Raw genomic sequence first — 22,130 nt, 5'->3', positions numbered from 1 at the left:
GTCTTGCGATTTTCTGAGAAATCGAGGTGGTTCGAATTACCCTCACGGTCTTAATAGCCCCGGGTCCACCTAATATAATACGAACCTGGCCCAAATGACCCGGTGGATTTCTAGTTTCGATAAATGCTGTCGGGATAGTCAGGCACTCAATTATGTGTTCGAATATAGCGTGCAAAAGTTTTCGGAGATCTTCAAAAATCTTCAGAATTTTTTAGAAGTCTTAAAGCGTTTTTTTCTAATAGTTTCAGCGTGTTTCATGTTTTCAGCAGTCTTTAGAAACCACCACGAAGCCATTAAGTTTGAATCTTCAGAAGTGCTCAGCTGTCTCCAGTATTCTGCAGAAGTCTTTGAAAGTCTTAAGGAGTCTATTTAATTCCACTTATTTTGTCTAATATTTGAAATTTTATGGAATTTCTTTGATGTCTCCAGAGCCTTCTTCAGTTCTCTGAAATTTCGAAAAGTTTTAAGAAACCTTCTGAGGTCCTCAGAAATTTCAAAAGACTTCAGAAAACTTCTACCATTTTCTGTATTATAAGAAATCTTCAGATACCATGTCATTAGAGGTTGTCAGGCCCTCACTTTCACTTCTACGTCATGAATACCTCAAGGAAACCACTTGAGACCGTTGATGTTTCTGCTATACTTCAATGATGTACATCTAGTTCTGTAGACTCCGCGATTGTCCTTCGCGGATGATCTCAAGATGTTTCGCCTAATTCGTGCAATTGAAGAATGCAGATAAATATTAAGGCTTTGATAGGTCTGTTGATGTGTTAAATAAATAAACAATAGACTTTCTAAATTGTCGCAGAATTTTTCTCAGGTTTACAAGTTTTCATGAGTCTTCAGAAGATTGCAAAAGTTGAAGCGTTTAAAAGTCTTCTGACTTCTTCAGAAGTCTTCAAAACTCTTTTGAAATATTACATATCTTTGCTATATTTTAAAATAAAGAAAAAGGTTTAAAAAAAAGACTAACTAATCTAAATAAAATATTTTATTTCGCAAAAAAAGATTAAATAATGAATATTAATAAAATAAAAAAGGAACCCATATATAAAATAGACAAATAAAATAAAATTAATATTAAAAAAATATAGCAATTAAATATAATAAATGAGATAAACAAACTGAAGAACTATTAATTAATTTTTGACGTAAGTGCCAATACCTTATTTGATACTTTTTTAGTAATATCCAACGGGGAATACAGATCGAAATGGTGAGATAAACGAAACCAATTATGTGGAAAAATTTCCACCATAGGCAGGATTCGAACCTGCAACCCTCGGGACTCCAATTCAAGACACAAACCCTTATGCTATCCCTGGAAGAACACATGATTATCGCATTAGCGACAGTGATCGTACCACTGCCTGTAGAGAGAGATCACACAACCGTCGCTACCACCATAAGGGGGATAGCATAGGGGTTTTTTTTTTGATTGAGCTGGAGTCCCAAGAGTTGTAAGTTCGAATCCTGCTTGTGGGAGATTTTCTTCACATATTTGCTTTCGTTTAACTTACCATTGCGATCTGTTTCTTCGTTGGATAGAACCAAAAACTCTTAAAATGAAGAATATAAGCAAAATAATTGAAATGAATTAAAATTTTAACGAAGACAAAAATGCATTAAAAATAAAAAAATCTGTTAAATTCAAAATAATAAAGAGAATATCTATTTCTTTTTTATCATTTTCGTTTATAAGCTCTATTATAGCTCTTGAAAACCTCGGGAACTCACTGATTAAATCGACATAAAAGAAATGTTGAGTCAAAATCAGTCATTTGATTCCTGAAATTAGAACTCTAGTTTTCAACAAATTTTAGTGTAGAGAACTCAACATCGAGATCTTAAATTAGTTATGGAATTTGCGTTTCGACTTCGTCTGATCAGAATCCGCTGCTTTCCTGAGCAAACCCCTAGTGAAGCGTGATGTTCCGTAAAAAAAAAGAATTAATTTTAAGCTGATGACAACTAATGAAATCGAAACATTTGGTTTGGCTTAGCATCTTCTTTTGAAAATTAGGACTCTGGAGTTCAACTTGCTAAACATTGAAAGGCTTCCTATGAGTACCATACAATTTTGTTTACTTTCTGCCTGCTTAACTTTTGTAGACTGCACCTCCTCCTTGAGAATCCCGTGAATAGTGACGCGATTTTACCAACCTACGTAATCCATTTCTAAAGCGAAAGGCTTTGTACTCCGCACTCTACCGAGTTACACTGCTGGTATTACGTCAGAATAAAAAGCACACAAAACGGGTGAGATAAAGTTTTTCTACTATTTCATTTGTCGTCCACGAGCTCGTCTCCAATTCCTCCTTCTTATTTCAATCTTTTTTTTGCGCTTGATTTCATCGGATGCCACATTTGTGAGTTATAAAAAATTACGCTCGTTTTAATAGTTAAGCCGTGTGGTGTCCGGCGGGCTGAAATCTTTTTGCACTATTTCAACCAAGAATAGAACCTCTGGGAACTGCTCCCATGTCGTAAGAGGCGACTAACAACATGCTAGGAGTTCCTAGGCCGACGTTTTGCTCCGTACCGAAGACTTAATCTGGACGGACCTTAAGGTTTTCCATATTACCCTCTTTCCAGTCTGTATTTAGTGAATCACTGACATATACTGCTCCTTTTCTGATTCGCCTTTCTTGATTGTGTACCAACGTTTTAAGTTTCTTCTGGCGGTTGTATATTAGCCGTAAATGACGAAATCTAATTCTACACTAAGTAACAGAATATATTAATATACCGGCACTTCCACGCCAAGGTTTAACTTCCAAAGCTTTGGTTTAAAAACCGTTTTTAAAAAATGGAAACTTTCATGTAGGAAATTTATTGAATTGGCCTAAGATGGAGCTGTCGAATTTCACAAAAAGCTTTTTATGTTGCAAGTGATCTGTAGTTGTGTTAAATTAGGTATTTTTCTATTATATTTGGAACCGTCTACCGACAAATCTACATTTACGAATACCTCCAAAAGTGACTCCTTGAGGTCTCATGAAGGCCTGACACTAGCTTTATGATACTTTTGCTTTTCAAAACAGTAATAAAAATCTCAACATTCAAGAACTTCACTTTGTCAGAAAATGTAGGGCCATCGGAAGCTAAAACTTCGTAAAATCGCACTCCTGGTCCTTTTTTCAGTGCAGTACTCTACGTCACTCGTTCAAATTTGCACCGCTCTTATGGTAGTCGGTATTTGCTAGTATTACTGTTCTCCCATCCATTCTGGTAGTCAAACGGTGGGATAGCAAAATTCTTACAAGTTTCCTATCTCATGCCTCCACGCGATTCTAAGTCTATTGATGACATTTGGTCCTTAAACCGCAGAATGAGAGGGTGCGAACAGAATGAGAGGGTGCGAACAGATCTAGTCGAGAAAACATTGCCGTAAAAATGAATAGTTGATCGGAAATTAGCCCCAATACGACTAATCTGACTAGTATCTATGAACACGGGTCAATACGTATTGAAAATTCGCCGCGTCTGTTTTTATGAACCTAATTTAAAGCTCCGTTATTGCTAACAAGCCCGTGCATCAGGTTAACAATCCTTTATATTTCCCTTCAGTGTTCGGTATTATCGCTCGTATACTTGTATTCCACAAACAATCCGATATGGAAAATAAGAAATACTTTCCTTGATTTATAACATCTCTCGCTATTTTTGCCTGTATAATGTGTTATCACTCGGTAGTTTTCAAGCCAATAAATATATCGTAGAGAAGAAGTAGCGAATTCTGTCCAAATACTGTTGCAATAAATAGTGATCCGGCCCATTACGCGGATAAGATTAGCTTTTCTATGCAATACTCCCACGGTCGGCCGTGTGGAGTTCAAATTGCTTTTGTTTAGGGAACATAGTATACTCTCGGTAGCCGGCTGCCCAGAGTTTAAAAATAACCAAAAACTAAACAAGATCATCTCTTTTTCGAGTGATCGTGCACTCGAAGACTAACTAAACAACTACCTAATAAAACATGCTTTACAGGTCGCATCGTTTGCTTGGAGCGAATCCTAGACCTGATACCCTTCCAAACCACCAACTCCGCGACACCTATGGAAGAGTCTGATGAATCGTCGTCCTTCCGTTAAGTAGGTGGAGCATCAACACTTCCCGTCTACCTTATCCTTTATCCTTCCCCGTGAACGATGGAGATGGGGGCGGCCGGCAATGATGGCTATCATGCTGTTGAGGTTTTAATATGGGTCGGATTGGTATGAATTCCTACTTACCACTTCCTAAGCAACTCTTATTAGATAATCAGCAGTCAAACATGATGAAGTCAGTGTGCAATCCGCCAAAATCATCGTCACAACGCAACGCAACGCAACGCATCGGATGCCACATTTGTGAGTTATAAAAAATTACGCTCGTTTTAATAGCTTCATCCGAACCAACCGCCCAAAACACTCACAATACCGCAATTTCGCACGAAACCAACTCAGTCCTCTTGCAAACCGACGCGTTGGTCGAAAATCTTCCACCAGGGCCAACTCCAATTTAGGACCTCCATCTTCAAGCCAATGACCCCGTCTTAATGATTACGTCCGAGAGTCTCGAACAGACAGACCAATTACCACCGGCGTACACCACCACCGCAAAAAACGCATCTGGGGGATGGTGGTCAGCTAACCGCACTCCGAAATAAGAAAGCTTCCCCATCGCATCGTAAAGTGCAACCATTTTCGCAATAGAAACGAATTTTCTTGTGCGTGCTGCTGCGCTGTGTTGCTGCACTGCACTTTTCGCAATCGACGTAATAAAGCTCCGCAACCGCAATATATAGCCAACCGGATCGGAAAACGGTGGTCATTTTTTTTTCTCTCGGTTGCACTTTGAATGGGTTTCGATTTTCTGATCGAATTCTGTGGTTGATAGCATTTAAACATTCCGCATTAGGGTTCACGAAAGCATCGCCAGCAGAAGTTGAGTGCGGCAGCTTTTCGTTGAACGATTGCACACGGTGTTTCCCAGGCAAAGATCTAGACCTGGAAATGCCAGGTCGAAAGCAATTATTTCCATTCGCTCTGCTGCCCGAAACACGGTAGGTTTTAAATTTCAAAAGTCAGAAACAAACGAACCTAAGAAAATGACTAATTATACTGATTTCTCGCATAGATTAGAATTCGTTGCGCTCTGTAGCCCGAAGTCGTAAACACCACTAAAAACCAGAGAAGCGAGTTGCTTCATTTGCACACAACTAGGCTGGGGTGTGTCGGTGGGCTAGTCGATGGTGCCTTTCTTCCGGTCTAATTGCGGGAATGTCGTCTCTTGATAATGGGAGAGGATATACATGTTTTCATCGTTAGCTTTTGGCAATCTTTAAAGGTGGTGGCTTTTTTGAACCACCGCTGAAGGGAACTGTAGTGATACGATAACGAAAGAACGGTTATTTTTTGGGCCTTAAGTCTTGCCTCGGTATTATTCACAATTCACAATTTGTGGGAGGGAGTTTCTCGGGTTCAGAAAGACAATGGCCTAACTCTCGTTAATTATCTCAACTTCGGGCGTTTTAGATGTATCGCTTTCTAAGCACTTTTGTCCCGCAAACTTGTTTTCGTTGTGGTTTTGCAATAGCTTTGTAGAAAGTGTAAACTATGTTTTTGTATTACTCTATTCATTCCCATTAAAATATTTATTGTAAGCCAGTACTATTAATTCCTGGTGCTAAGCTTAACGAATATATTTCAAATCTTATTTCAGCCCTGTTTTGAACTATTACTAGGTAGCCACTTCGGTCCGTTATTTTTCTTGTTATACGTCAATTACATACCTTCTTGCAGGTAAGGGTTCCGTGGTGGTTCCAATATGCTTGTGATGCAGTCGAACACTCTGTAATGGTTGATCAGCAATAAAGAAAGAGCAGTTGGTCTTATATTAGTCGATAAAATGTTAAGGAGACAATGGCTACAAATGGTCAACATGCTTACATGATTTAGTGTGTGAGAAGTACACTGAACACTGTACTTTTAATGATAATACAATCAAATTTGATTAAATTCAGTCAGATTTTGCGTTTCGGCTTTGTATCATCAGTACCGTAGCAGATTGGCTTGACCGCCTGTCAAGATGTTCTGCTAAGCAGTTTTCAGTTTATAAATTTAGTTACTCGAATTTGAGCCTTCGATGGGCCAAAAGCCGCCGAGATGGTCGTTTGGACGAATGTTATGTGGTGCAAAAACATTAAAAAAATTTAAAGCTAAAGTTTTAATTAGACCAAATTCAACCTAAATAAATAAAGTTGGATTTTGCTATTCGGATTCACCTCAGAAGTAACTGACACCATCATGACTACCAGTTAGTCAAAACCCAAGCAAAGCCTCCATATTACATTCTGTTGCGGAAGTTGAACTTCCATTTGAACAAACTTCGCAGCAAATTCTTAGTGCACATGACAATAACAGTGCTAATACTATGAGCCTACTGATACTAAAAACCCTCTCTGGCTGGGGCTCGATCATACGATGAATGGCTTTGGTGGTGAGAAAGCGGAATCAAGATCTTGTGTGCTTGTTTTAAAAATGTTATTACTGATTTCGGAGAGAACGGTTGATTTGATTCGAAAAACTGGTGGTAACGCAATACAATCACATTGAATTTAATATCTCATTACCAGATCAAGGATTGCATGAAGAACAACTCATGTTGCAAAGAAGGAAAGATATAATTTAGAACTAAAATTATATAAAATTGATCTTTTATATATACATTCACAATTTGAATTAAAAGAGAAATGGCCACCTTAAAGTTAGCTGTTTCCGATGAAGTTAACTTTAATGAAAACAGAGCTTCTGTACTGAATTTTTAACGGCGCCAGTGGTTAAGTCGTAAGCGTGACCGCCACCCATCCCAGTTGGTCTAGGTTCAATCCCAGCCGAGTTTGTTGAAATTTTTCTGAGGTGAAAAATTCTGTGGTCACGTCTTCCTTCGGAAGGGAAGTAAAGCCGTGATACTTGTGGAGTGCGCAGTAGTATATACGACCTCTAGCAAAAAGCAATATCCTACGCTTTCCTTCCGCGATCTACGTTCGGGCCTGGCCGGCGCCGGTATTGATCAATAAACACTTTACGATTACCAGGAGTTGCACATTCAAAGATGTTTCGCTACTCCCGAGCATAATTATCTACTGTGCAACTTCAGCTAGTCCTGATCGATAACGGGTAGCAGCCAAGGGTGGTCACACAAGCTCAAGCAGAGCTTTTGTAATGAATTTTGGTGCTGAAATTGAACTGATCTTTTGACAGGCCATTAGGATGATTAGGTAATTAGGTAAATGAAAGTGAACATTTATCGAAGTGCCCAGGTAGATTTTTTACTCTTTCATAATGGTCGTTCGGTGATGTTTGCGCGCTGAGAACGTTATCGCAGGTACTAGTTTGGATATGTGTGAGATGACACTTGGCTCTAAGTTGGTGCTAATTACTGACGAGATGAATTCGATACACTAAAATCAAACTTAATTTAAGTTAGGTCCCGTAAAACGCAAAATGGTTTTATCCAATGTTTTTGTCTTTTGGGATATTATATATTGCATAGTGCCCGGCTTTTGGTTCCCTAGCCAAAGGATAACCATTAGTTTTCTCTTTCTCATCGACAAACCAGTGCTTCTGTCTTTGCTTCCAGGGACATCACTCGGGACAAGTCAGTTGCTTAAGGTGTTCTGATGTGTCGTGTGACTGTTTGGATTATTGTGGCTAACTAATACATACTAATTTGGGTACTACTTACAATACATCGTCTAACTTGTCCTCAAGTTAATGCTAGTTACTGACGAGATGAATTCGAAACGCAAAAATCGTAATATTAATCTATCTTTGGAGCTTGCAGTACGTTTCGGTCTTAGATGAATATCTGTGGCTTCACTAGATGCATTGCTCATTATTTCGTTAATGTTTAAGAACACATGGCGATTTTTGAACAACCTAAAGCTTATATCCTCCAGCATAAAAAATGACAACAGCGGAAGGGGGGGAGGGGGGCGGCGTTGAACCTAAATACGTTAGACAGACAAACGTTAAGCATAAGTACTTCAGGCATAATGAACGATTAGACATAATGGACGTTCGGCGTAATGTGCAATAGTAATAATTTACAAAAAATCGCACTTTTTGATTGTAGGAATTTTAACCTTAGACTCGTTTTTTCGGGGTAGAAATATTTATGCTAGCCTACACCATACTCTTGTATAGCTTCAACGAGAGGCCTGTAAAAAGTACAATTCTATGCAAATTAAACAATTAATTCATTTTTTGGAAACGAAAGTAATGTGAAAAAAATTCCCCTCAGAGGTAGGATTTAAACCTGCAACCCTTGGGACTCAGTGTTAAGGATAGGCTAAGCAATGGGCTGCGGATGTTACGTTCGCGGCGACAGCTTGTTTGTTTCGATAACTCGTCACAGTACATGAAAATTTCTCTCTCTCTCTCTCTCTCTCTCTATCTCTCGATCTGTCGCATCAGACATTTTACGCAGTATTATCTTTGATGACAAAAATTAAGAATGTATTCAGTGAAAATAATAATATATAAATAAATCATTGTAGAAGCAGCCATATTTATTTTTTGTAATGAAATTGGTCATTCTTTATTTCATGAGCTGTTCTTCAAGTCAAATATTTTATTATTGAACAATTGCATCATGCATATATGTAACCATTATTCAAATTATATGTGTATTTACTCTACTTAAAAAACAAATGAATTTTCCCATACTAAGCGTTCGCTTCTTTTATGTTCATCGATAATGATCAGCTTTCAGCGTATTTCTACAAGATCAGTAAACGTGCAAACATCCTCGCACTAACACATGATGCCATCGCCGCACAGAGGAGTAACTAACGGGTGTTCAATAAAAAATGAGAATTTCTTCAGTCATGTAGTTGAAAAACAAAAACAAAATTTCAACGAATTCCGTATTTTTTATTAAAAACATAGTTTATTCTTCAAAAAACGTCAACGAATACTCGACAAGGGGCCCTGGACGGCACTGACGTCCATCTTCCGGTTACAATTCCGGATCCCTGTGGTCAATTGCTTCGTATGCTTGGCCCGCCAATTATCCAGTACACCAGGGCACGGAGGGAGCCGAAAAAATCCCCAATGGGGCAAGGAACCCGACCATCCTTTCTTTCGGCACGTACGGTATCTTTTTTGCTCAAGATACTCCAGCGTCTTCTTGGCGTAATGGGTAGACGCCTTGTCCGGCCAGAAGACGTACTTCTCATCTGCATGATTCTCCTTTAAGAACGGCAGAAGCATTTTCTCAAGACACTCCTCCTGGTACACTTGTTGATTGATGGCCAGACCGCTCGGTTTGAGCCACGGTTTTGAAATCACTCTGTCCGATATGACGTAGTACAGCAAAACTTCTTTTTTTTCAAATTTATACTTAAACTTATATTTTACTTCGGGGGTGTAGCCGACTTGTCGCTGGAATATTAGCTGTCATTTCCTGTAATGTAGATCTTCGAGAGCGGAAAGTAACTTTCGTCGTCCAGCACGAGGTAGTTCTTCGTAATCCACCGGTGCTGCGATTTCACGATCGCTATCTGCTCGTTCGTGTACTCGGGGGACCGAGTCTTCTTCCGACAGATGATGCCCTCCATCTTGAGGGTTCGGTGAATCAAGGGATGGCAGCCGTGATATTTTCGGCCGATATCACGCAAACTCGTTCCGTCCTTGTTGTCGAACAGCTTTTTCAACGCTTCTTTTTTCTTCTTCGTCGTTATCTTTCCCGGACGGGCGCTACCGGCCTTCCGATGCACGCGCAAGGATGCTAGGATCCGGTAAACTTTACTCACGGGCACGTTTTCGTCTCGAAAGTGGTGTACCGTAAGCTATTTTTTCATGATGACGATGCGTTTCGTAAAACCGTACAACACGCTCGCGACGCCATCTTCGATTAAACTAACAGCATCCATTTCTAGGGAGTCCAGAAAGCAATTCTCTTGGAAAGAAAAAAGATACGCTCTTTACTTTATTTACAGAAATGTATTGATATCTTTCTCATTTTTATTGAACACCCGTTAGAACAAATTCCTGGCCAATAACCAAAACATTTTTTCCGTTTTATTGTTCAATTATATTTTTTTACATGCCTAAACGCATATTGCATAATGTGACAAAATAAAGAGTATGGCATAAATTGCTAAAGGGGATTTCTGGCGATGATAACTATATTAAATAAGACAATATTATAATAAACGTAGTTGGACACAACTATTTGTATAACCTCTGCGCCAAATGAATGATTAAAAAGTTACATTATACGGCGAGATCCGGCAATGTTGCTGAAGCAGTAAGGGTTTTAGCATGAAAAAAAAGTTTTTTATGCAACAATATCGACAAGCTCGATGACGAAGCTTTTTGTAAACGTCTCTGAAAAAAAAAACACGATTTGCAGTGTTAACTGCCATTAAAAAACTACTAACCGATTTATTTCAAACTTTGCATACTCTATGTAAAAATACCTAACCCCTACGTTGAGTTTTTGAGATTTTCTCCGTAAAAAGATAGAACTGATCTAGAGCAGTTTCCACTTATTTAGATAAAAACAAAAGTTATCGAAACATTGCTCAATTTCACCTAATATATCAATTTTCTGAAGACGTCATACCTCCTGGATACATATCCAGAGCGTTAGATGTTTTGTTCGTCCAAAATGGCATCCTACCTCACTGTGTGTCGTTAACTAATGTATTATATACATTCAAGATTTTTTTAAATTTTGGAGCTACAGCAAACTTAACGTGGAAACTGGATCCTGTAATGGAACTTATTTTTTTCTCAAAAAATCTCAAAATATTTTTTTCTTTATGCATTGAAAATCAGTTGATTAAGTACTTAAAACTTGACTATTTTCACAATACTCCTAGGAAGATTTCTAAAATTGTGTTTTTCAGATGCTCGTGGTGGCTTTACCACTAAACTGTCTCCCTGGAGAATATAGTTAAAGTCAATTATCTGATAATTGTCCTTCTTTGCATTATGAGCAGTTCTGTCGAATTATAATTAATTTTTTCCATAAATCAAATCCTATCAAAAAGAAAGATAACAGAATACGGTAAAGTTTAAAAAAACGCGGAGCTATTTACTTTAACAAAGACATTTTGCGATTGCATAACTAAGCTCGAAAAACTGAAACGGTGGACTGAATTTCCACTGCCGAATTAACCGTTAAAAAGAACCGGAAATATTTCCTAGTGTAGTGACGACAAATACAAATCGTATACCTTGGTAACTCCGTTAGAATTGTTCCTGATAAATTAAATGGAATTGTATGTTATCTGATTTTCATAGCTACAACGCGTTGTTTGAGTACTAAAAGTGCTATAAACAAGGGTAATCAACGATGGGCTATACATATTTTGACCATTCAAGTTTAGCTTCCTATTCAGAGAAAAAATGCTACAGGTTCCGAAATCCATCGACATTATTCGAGTATTCATCGTAACTGCACATATATGCTTTGCTTTACACGCTGTCAGAAGTCATGTATGTATCATGTCATACTTCTGATAAGATCCTTAACCTTTTTTGATGGAATTGATTCAGCAAGTGGAGTCGTCGTTTTGTAACTGTCCCAGCATAATAATCTTGCGCTGTCAGCTAGTATTAACGCTGCAGTAAAACTGCAATTTCCTCGCACCCGTTGCGTTTTGTATGGCTTTGTATAATATGAAAGCGTGGCACCAATTTCCAAAACTATACAAAAAAAGATACAAGCCCCTTTTGATTACCGTAAACGCGAACCCTGTTGAGCATCGTATCGTGCCTTTTTATTATTATTATTTTTATTATTATTATTACTGGCGTTATTTTGCCGAGTGGACATCCACCACAGCGACGAACAAACGAACGACCGGACAGCCCAAAAAAAAGAAGAAGAAGCAATCGAACTCAGCCGGGAGTAGTAGAAGTGTGCTTTTCCGTTACGTCCATGAATTTGTAAAATTTCTTTTCTTACACCATTTTGGTGGTCTGCTTTCCCCGCCGGCCGCTCAAGTCCGCACGGTATAGCCATCCGAGGGGGTTTTATACACAGACCCTCCTCACTTTCCCCCGGGCTCCACCTAGAAGAAATCGGTTTTGCTAATTTCGTTTCGTTTCATTTCTTTCCCTGTTTTCCATTAAGAAGTGAAGTGAGGCACTATTCGTGCTACACACTAATATGCCGGCACGCGGCGATGATGCACCGATTCGCGGTATCGGGCGGTTGTTAATATCCGCAAATCTGCGTTTTTTGTGCTCTATTAAAACTTCTCCTAGCTAATAGCCACAAACCGGAGGAGGGGCCAGTAGATGAATAAATTTTCAGGTGAAATTTGTTTCTTTTTGTATCTCCTTCGTCGTAGCGTAGCAGTGGATCATGGGCAATTTGAGATTCGGGAGAAATTGGATGCTGTCACGAACGCCGGGCGGACCAGTGAGGATTTATTTTTAGTAAGTAAGTCAATTGGGCCCTGACCGTACTCCAACGATGTGGGCAGGAGATGGGGGGGGGGGGGGGGGGGGGAGAATGGTACTCGAGTTTACGATCGGTGAATAAAAAGTGTAGAAAGGCAAGCCCGCGCCTTTGCTGTGCACGGTTGTGACCTTCCGAAGGTTGGCCGACCCAGCAGGTTGCTGGCCAACTTACCGAAACTGGTTCTCTCGGGTCGCGGGTGAGTGAGTTCCCATTTTGCTGCTCCCTGACAGCATTTTTTCAGTTATGTGTTGAAAGGTTTTTATTGAGGTGTGAGTTGGGGGAACCAATTCGACAAAGTTGGAACTAAAATTTAAATTTTTATCGAAAACAATTAATAAATTTTAAAGACACTTATTCTGAAGCATGAAAAAAATCATTTTCGATGCCGATTCTCGATATTTCCCGATTTTTATCACGCTCAGACACTCCAGAACAGACGACGAACCAAGTCGAGAAATCTCCCCCGCCCTCCCCGGTAAGCGATTATTTATTCTAATAAGCCACTTAAGCATTCCGGTTTCGATCCAACCCGCGACACTGCAAATGGGCAGCACTGGCTGGTCAGCCGTCGCGTATGGCCAATATCCGTTCGGCATGCGGGATATGGCCATTCGGTGCGCAGTCTCCTCCGAATCGACAAGCGACTGATTCTAAGCGCTAAGCGATAAAATTTATAAACACACAGGGCCATAAAAATGGATGCATTTAGAATTAATGAAACTTCGGAATGCGCGCGGGGTAAGGTGTGTGTGCAAAACCTGTTTTGCTTCGTGCCTTCATCGCCTCCGACTATTGGCGATTTTCTGAACAGATACCGACGTAGATGTCAATGAAGTATCAGTTTGGAGACGTGCGACGATTTCCAGCGAACGAATCAAAGATGAATGATTGGTGTCAAAACATGCGGAACACACGTGATGGAACTCTACGGACCGGTTGTCAAATGACAAACAATCCATTATAATTCATCTGAAGCAATTACAATTCGTTCCAAGCTTCTCGGATCAAAATGATTATTCCGTGATGTAAAATAACACCTCCCGTCCTATTGAACATCATACACCGATGAGGAATCCAAGAATCTCGCCTCAATACTCGATAGACCCCACGCTGGGTTTTGCACAAACTCACAAACATACAATCCGTTTGCAATGCGTTCATGAAAGCCCCTTCGATTGAATGCTAATGATGCGTTAATGGACTTATGAGCGAAAGGTTGCAATTGTGAAATTAGTGTTGTTCCGTTGGCGGACGAAGTGCACTCTTGAATGATCGTGATGGTATGTGGAGGTTAGTTGGCTGGGGCGGGGTGCCTTCTGCTTCGATCCACACCCTGAGAATGCGCTCGAGTTTTACATGTTAACACAATATAAGCGAAGCGGTCTTAATTTTGCCTTCTTGCTATGATTGATGAAATTTTATGAAAACTTTCTCAAAGACGAGTTGAAATATTTACATGGAAGATACAAATTACTTGCAGAAATAACCCTTTCACTCAGACACCACAATGCGTATTTCCACGGTATGTCAGATATTGATTTGGTACCGTTGTCTGAAGGGTATATGTACACTGCACAAATAAATACATTGGAAGCTTCAATTATGAACCAAAACCGAGGGGTTTGTAAATTGAATTAGTTCGCAAAAAAAGTGTTCGTTATTTGGGATTTAGTTCGTAAAAAAGTTCGCTTCACATTCTTATTAAAGTTCGTTTCGTCAAAGCAGTCCAGAAAATTTAATGATTACTATGTATGAGGTCGGTTCTCACGGTAAGGAGGGATAAGTCTGTCTACCAGAAGGCATGTTGGTTGAGTGATTCGTAGTTACGCTGCCTAAGCTCGACCCCCATCAACAGAAGACAAAAGTTAAGCCCTTGATATATAAGGCCGGGGCCAATGACCCTGCCACTTCTAGTTGTCCGATCTGTATACGTCACATCTTTGCTCTCACTTGAGTACTATGGCTCTAAATTTTAAAAACTTTCCCTACCCAGTAATCTCTAACTAATTGAATGTCGTTAAAATGTAAAAATTATTCTTGGAACCACCTTGACGAGTAGATGATGGAAATGGATGTTTGGAACCTTTTTGAAATCCAGCATGGCGATTTCCATCGAGCAATATTATCGAGAACGCTAACAATATAGGTATTTATGGAACGGGCTTAGCGAGTAGATGGCGGAAATCGATGAGTAACGTAATTTTGAAGGCCAAGGTGGCGTCTTCCGATTGAGCAACATTTTCTATAACCATATCATCACTATATCTATCCCTACATACAGTGAAGACCCGTTTTTAGTCAATTTTAGGCTTAGAGAAACCAAACATATTCACAAAATCGACAATTTTTCATTCTTTTTAATAAAACGATGTTGTTAAAATTGGTTTAGTTCCCTGACAGTCTCAAAATTCCTTTCTGCTTATTTAGTATAAATTCATGCTCAAGAAAGGATTTATTCGAATTTGGCTTGGTTCATGCGCTAGGGCCCATCAAATAGAATTTCATATGAGGCTGACGAAATCGGGCCAAAAAGTTGACTGATGAAATTGGGTTTTTATTAAATCTTATACATAAATTGTTCTATCCCGAAAATACCCATATTGTTGAGGTTCTTCTTTATCTACACCAGAATCCGCCATATTGGATTTCAAAACGGCTTCAGGCATCGATATCGTCATCTACTCTTCAATTTCATTTTAGAAATACCTACATTGCTGAGGTTAAATTGAGATTGGATCTCAGTGGGATTATAGTAAATTTATATAAACCTGAAGTCGCCATCTTGGATTTAAAAAAGGTTTCAAACATTGATTTTCGTCATGTAATCGTCAACCCCATTCCGAAACTACCTATATCACTACCCTAGTGATATGGGTAGGGATATGGGTAAATTCTCTATAACCCTTACAGTGAATTTAGCTAAACCGGAAGTTGCCATCTTAGAATTCAAAATGGCTTCAAACATCGATTTCCGTCATATCCTCGTTAACCATATACCGGAATCATCCAACTTTTATTAATAATTAGCTTAGCTAAGTTATTGTGTTACTTATTTCCATAAGAAGATGAGGAATAAATTTAAATTTCAACACGCAACGTGTGCGAGGAAATTTCATTTTACTAGTTGATACTAGATCACAGCACAAATCCATTATAATGGAAGATACTGAATCTGTTTCATCAGAAATGGTTGAGGGTCTTTTCCAAAGTATGCATGATCCATGAATAATACAATAACTTACAAATGTCGCATCTGTTCGTTACACTCGAATGGAGGAAAAAATTCTGCATTAATTCTTTTTTTTTAGATTTCTTGAAATTCATGCGAAAATAGGATTTTTCTCATTCTGTTTGTATATATTAGAACGTGACGGAACTGCTTTGGGTTTCAAGATCGTAAATTTGAGTAATAAGAAAAAACGACTTTCTGCTTGCTGTGTGCCAAGCGTTTAACCCGAGCCTAACAGCATGGTCGAAAAGTAAGCATCCAAGGCTAGAATATCTATCCGTCTTTAATCTTCACGTCTATCATTTATCTTAGTCGTCCATTTGAGGGAAAAAGCCAACAAATCCATAAAGTAGAACTTGGCGGCAATTAATGCATTTACAACGTGTAAACAAAAAATTAATGGGTAAAGTTAGAGGTGAAGTGATATAGTTCTGGGTGTTAAAGGCTGCGTCATTTAGAAATGGAACATTTTCATATTTTTACCTTTCATTTAATCAAAAAACTTTCTAAGGTAATAAGATTTTATTTCATGAAAATAACTGGAATAAATCATTCATCGTTACTTCTAAGAAACTCTCGTGCTTTTCTGTTGGTGCCGTTCATTCATCAGTCCTTTCTTCTTCAATCGCGGTCTTAACTAGCTTAAAATCATGATCTTCTTCGCGCACGTAATCTTGAAAATAATATTCGATCTACCAATAACCTTTCCGTGAGACAAAAATCTTGTAGAAATGTAATCTTATCGGAGGTATATTCGTCGACTGATCTAGGTTAGTTTCAAGTTATCTATATCAAAACCAAAATCGTCGCCATTCGCCTTTTTTGAAAACAATAATACAATTCAATTTACAAAATTAAAGATAACAAAATGAAAAATAATCCAATATTATTTCTTTCGACTATCCTGGACGCACTGCTTTCAGCTTCTTGTGTTAATGTTCTTTCTTGGAGGTGAGCAATGATCAGACTTACTCTCTGCCGCTTGTTAATCATTCCGTCTGCTTTGTCCCTTGCTTGTGTTTGTGTTCATGTCGTCGTCACTAGAGCTTTGATTTTCGTTGTTACATGTTTGGTGCTTTTTGTGCTTACGAGTGACTCTGATATAACCTTTCTTGATTATTTATTCGCTAGCTATATTAACTATCGGCTATGGGATACCGTGGAATATTGTTCTTCCTGCATTTGTTTTTTGGCCAGTTGTCTGTGGTGCAGCAGATGTCGAAGGCTATTTGATGATGTTGATTGTATTAGATGGATTTGCTTTGGTTGTTTTGGCGCATGGCTAACCGTAGTGTGCCGTAGTCTGCCCAAGGTACGTGACGATCATCCCTCGAAAGTCAAGTAAGACGGTATAGGTTGATTCAGCCGCAGTCGTACCACCCGAACACCGTTGAGACTACCAGGGAAAACGTTTCTCCAAGCGCCGTTTGAGACGGATTCCACTTCTCCATACTTCGACGCAAATCATTTGATTTAATTCGTGCTAGTTCAAGGTGCCAATTCGTGTAGGCGAATTTCCGTTAGATCAAGGTTCATATACACGGGGATTTTGGTTTTGACGTTTCCATATTCGACGTCGTGTTGCATGTTGTTCTTCGCTAAGAAGCTTTCTGTCTCGGCTAAGGAGTTGAACGTTATTAGTCCTACTTGTCTCGTATGATGTAGTTGTATGTGTGAAACCTCTGTAAGAGCAAGTTCGATTTTCACCTTGATCAATTGTTCCACCTCGCGCATTGTAGGTCTAAGACGGGTCTGCGAAAAGTCAGTCAAATTTATTTTGTGGTTAACTCATTTCATTCACAGGGGTAATGGCACTACGGATAGAATTTTTTTTATTTTTATGCTATGCGTAAGCGGTACGATGTATGTGTTCGGACTTTACCGAGAATACAACAATAAAATACATACCCAGACCATTTGTAGTTCTGTTCGTCAAAAGTCCGCTCGTCGGACGGCTCTGGAATGGTGCAAGTGCCAGATACAGATGAGATGAAGTCAAAACAGAAATTCTGTGATTTGTCAAAGTTTGGCGTAGTAATCCTGCACAAAAAAATTTAATTCCATTCTCTTCTTAGGTATAAGTATGGCATTGAATTCTGGTGATTTCAATATATGAAGTTGTTAAACCATTACCCGCAAGAGGCAAATTAAAAATCATGGCTTTTTCTCAGCATTTTCATTATTACGACAGCTAAACGTACTGTGATGTATTATACATAAAACCAGTCTATTATATGCTATGTTCATTAAGTACAAGAACCAGTTTGAATATTTTCAGGCAAGTGGCATCACGCGCAGAGAATGGGTTAATCTAAGTATTTTGTAATAATTTTCCTTCTTTTTAACATGAGCAGTTCTGTAGCTTTATCTAAAATATGTCTACAATAAAAAACTAGTAAGAGAACTGCGGAGAGAAAAACAGCATTTTTGGCAACGTATGCCCTGGCAGTGTACGGCAACACGTCCAATGTTATAAGGATAGGCAATGTTCGATTGGATTCGTTTTTTTACAGCTAAACGCGAATCGAATCGATCCAAAATGGAGTCTCCGCAGTTCTCTTTCTAGAGTTTTTCTAGTCTACAAGACAATTGTGCATTAATTTTAGTATTTTTTATAGAGCTCCATAAAATCGGATTCAAATTTCAAAATAAATTTCAATTCTATTTTATTACTTAAAAATTATTCATTTTTAAATTTTTTTTTGATAACGAAATGGTGGGTTTCTTTCAAATTTACTTTGATACTTCATCAATGTTGGACCAAATAGGCGCACCCCTATAACTTGCTAACAAATATCCTTCTCCCATGATACTTGTGGAGTGCGCAGTAGTATATAGGGAACATGGGGAGACTTGACCAGGTTTTCAGCTGAACATAAGTCTCTAAAGAAGTTTTCAATCCTTCCAAAATCATTGAGATGTTATGGGCCAAGGCATTGTGCATGTTCATGATTTTTTGTACAATTTTTAATTTACTTTTTCAAAAGTTTAAAAGTTTTTCTGTAATCGTTTTTTTTGGTAAAGTCACCCCACTACGGGGAGATTTTTGAAAAAAATTTAAGATCCTAATAGAACACGCCATAGCCAATAATATAATTCTGCGCTTGGTCAAGTCTCCCCATGTTCCCTTACGGCCTCTAGCAAAAAGCAATTATCGGACTAACATTCCTTCCGTTTCCTTCCGCGATCTACGTTCGGGCCTGGCCGCCGCCAGTATTGATCAATAAACACTTTTGGATTACCAGGAGTTGCACATCGCGACTCCTAAGCATATTATCCCTGTGCAATTTCAGCTAGTCCAGAGCGATAACTGAGTAGCAGCCAGGGGTGGTCGGACAAGCTAAAGCTAAATGTTGGACCAAATTGGGCCGACAAATGATCAACATTAGACCGAATGTTACCTTTCGATTAAATTGCATTCGGTTGTCATCCGGCCAAATGGAAAACGGTCAAATGGCATTTGACCATGGCCCTTCTGTTTAATGACTCATTCGGTCAAATGACGTTCGGCCTATTGACCTGAAACCGTTCCAAGATAACTCAACAGCGACAATATGGCATCTCATACTTGAGCTGATGGTCCTTTAATAATCATTATCATTGAACATTTGCAACAGTACTACATTTGAGAATATGTCGATTCCGTCATCAAATGCTTCAACCAATAGTCAACTTTGCGTAAATTTTGAGCTGATGCAAGCGACAGACATTGCAATGAAAAAAAACAACTTGGACAGCAATTCAACTGCACTACCTAATGAATCGTAAAGCAAAACTTTTATGTTCTGTTTTGATTACCATACAAAACAAATTTGCCGAATAATCTTTCGCTCCGCAAACGATCACGTCACAGCAGATGTGACTTAACGAATATTTTTGAACAGTGCCCCCCCGTCAGTCAGCATTACTCAGTTGACCAGTTGGAGATCACTCTTACATCATAGTAGTTCAATGTATCTCTGCTTGCTACTGCCGCCTCCTGTGCGGAGGTCCCGCTCATCGAGAGAGTTATAAAATGTCTGCGCGAACTCGGTTGCACATTGTACCCTCTCGTACCCCACTCTACTCACCCCAGACGGTACTGTCAATTCGCCACATTGTTTGTTCCCAGGTTGTAGTTCGTTCGATTGGATTGCTGAGATCGGTATGCGATTGGTTTGCTGTGTACCGCGCCAAACAGCTGTTGGGTGATTTTTGTATGATCATTCATCAAATGGGGAGCCATGTTGCCTTTGTTGGGCGTTTGCTCTAGCAAAGTGTGCTGGTGGTTATTGTTTGAATGCAGCTGACGCCAGACCACACGGCACTCGGTATGAGTAACAAGGGAAATCAGTGTAACTTTCGATTCGTGCGAAGTAAATTTCAAAAGGCTTAAACACCAGTTTTGCATGCCCTCTAGTCTTAATGCGTTTTAATGCCTTCGGAAGGGCGGTATCAGTGACAGTTGTTTCCAGGTATAAACATCAACAGCAGCAGCAACAATGGTTTTCACTAGCTCGAAAAATCTTGTTACGTATCAGCATGCAAGCATGTTTCGGTTTGTACTTCCTCAATATTTCTCTTTTCGATGTACGGCGGAACAAGTTCCTCACAGTGCGGATCAGTGAGAGAGTAGTCAATGAAGCAAAAACATGTTCGTTCACAAACACACGAGCCTCGCAGAGTAACACGGCTTTTCGCAAACGTAATTTAATCTGAGCCCGCCTGCAGTTTTAGAGGTTTTGTATGGCGAGCGAGCGAGCGAGGAAAGTGTGGCATGCGTCAAACCCGAGAGGAAAACCAGGCTATGCAACGATCACTTTCCCTCAACTCAGTCATTTGTAGTACAACAATCCCCTCTCATCATCCACCCGTCCCCATAGGAGATGATCGATTCGCAAAATTTGAAAGGAGGGTTGTGGTTTCATGATTGTATTTTCTTTCTCTCTGTCCCGGTAGTTCGTCGTAACTAGTTAGTAGATAGTTGACGTGACAAAAGTAATAAGTGACCACACTGTCTGTCTGGCCTGGTGGACGACGAAGGAAATGTTTTCCTCTGATGATCGGTGGGGGCAGACCCGGCGGGAATTGCTTCCATGAACAATCAGCTGGTCGGTCAAAAAACCGGTCCAGTCAGCAATCCGTATTACTGAAGGGTAGTGAGTGTGCGGCACAACAAAAAAAAACGTAATGAGTGGCATGTGATTCGAGGAAGTGATTGCGCGACTGCAACTGGGATCGTACATCGGATGCACCGCAGCAAAAAGGTGACGAAAGTCGAAGAAGCAAAGCAGTGAAAATTAATTCGATGCACCCGTTGGGTGATGGTGTCATAATCAACCGTACAAACAGTGTGTGGATGTGTTTGTTGTGTCGACAGAGAATGTGCGTGACTTCCTCGATTGCGTGAGAAGTCGCACCCAGCTTGGGCAGGTGGATAAACTGCAACTTCCGGAGACGTGCAGAGGAAGGAAAAACCGAACGGTATGATGAAGAAGAAAACCAGCGTGTTCGAGCTGCCACCAAAATGTCCAGCACTGGCGGACAAAATTACCGGCATCTTTGGCTGGCGGCACACGTACCGGGTATCGCAGAAGCAGAAGGGCATTCCCCACTGTCAGCAGTATCTGCACAAGACCTATTCGCTGAATCTGCCCAGGAAGACGGTAAGGATGTTACGCGAAATTAGTTGAGGTTTATTTGTTGCATTTCAATTTTTTGAGTGTTTCAAGTGATGCATTTATTTATTATTTGAAGCCGATTTATAATTTGCTAGTACTCTCTGCCTCTTATTGCTTGATTAGCAAAACATGTATAGGGGACCTGGCCCAATTTGGAGCTAGTATGGCATTATGAGCTATAGACTTGTAATGTGTCAACCGATTTGAATACTTATTTTTTCCGATATCCTAATCAATTGCACAAATTTTTCCCGGCTTTTTTGATCTCTTACCATACTATCTATAAACACTTAAAGTACATCAATTACCCGAATTAATCCAATCCTTGTCCAATTTGGACCACCTATTTCTTCTTCGATGTATATAAATCTTAATGAACTATGTCAACTAAGATCTGGTCGAACTCGATACAGAAAAGAGGTACTGGGCTATAAAATTGATATGGGTCATTCCGCACGAAGTTATAAAAAACATGCAAACTTGTAATCGACCTTCACGGATTTGAACCAATTTTAGGGGAATGGTTCATCTAGGGCCAATATATAAAAATCCAAAGTTTTGTGTCAATTTCGACAAACCCTTCATTTTCTTTCGATTGTATCTCCGGTTCTATTTACTGTAATATCAAACCGCGAGATGTTTTTTGAACGAAATTGTTCAAGGAGGCAAGAAAAAATATTATTTTTTTGTGGCGGGCAGCCAACTATGGGATTTTTTCAGTTAAAAATTAAAAGTTTTTTGCTCTCGTAATACGCATTTTGAAAACTCTA

The 22,130-nt window shown here is 39.4% G+C and overlaps 1 protein-coding gene across 8 annotated transcripts in view; it reads left to right on the top strand.

Annotated features, from left to right (window-relative positions):
- The window catches only part of LOC131692473 (partitioning defective 3 homolog), a 127,155-nt gene that overhangs the window by 88,566 nt on the left and 16,459 nt on the right, over nucleotides 1–22,130 (top strand). For 6 of the 8 annotated variants that reach the window (XR_009305987.1, XR_009305986.1, XM_058979550.1 and 3 more), the window contains exon 2: nucleotides 20,639–21,345. The exons of the other annotated variants lie outside the window; for them this stretch is intronic. Coding sequence is in view for 4 of the 6 variants with exons in the window: in XM_058979550.1 (XP_058835533.1) it covers nucleotides 21,166–21,345 (180 nt within the window). In the remaining 2 variants the exon portion in view is untranslated. The remainder of the gene's footprint in view (nucleotides 1–20,638; nucleotides 21,346–22,130) is intronic. 8 annotated transcript variants of the gene reach the window in all.

This window comes from Topomyia yanbarensis, chromosome 1, assembly GCF_030247195.1.
Source record: "Topomyia yanbarensis strain Yona2022 chromosome 1, ASM3024719v1, whole genome shotgun sequence".
Lineage (NCBI taxonomy): Eukaryota > Metazoa > Arthropoda > Insecta > Diptera > Culicidae > Topomyia > Topomyia yanbarensis.
Note: the sequence above shows the minus strand (reverse complement) of the source record. Positions and strands in the feature narration are given on the sequence as shown.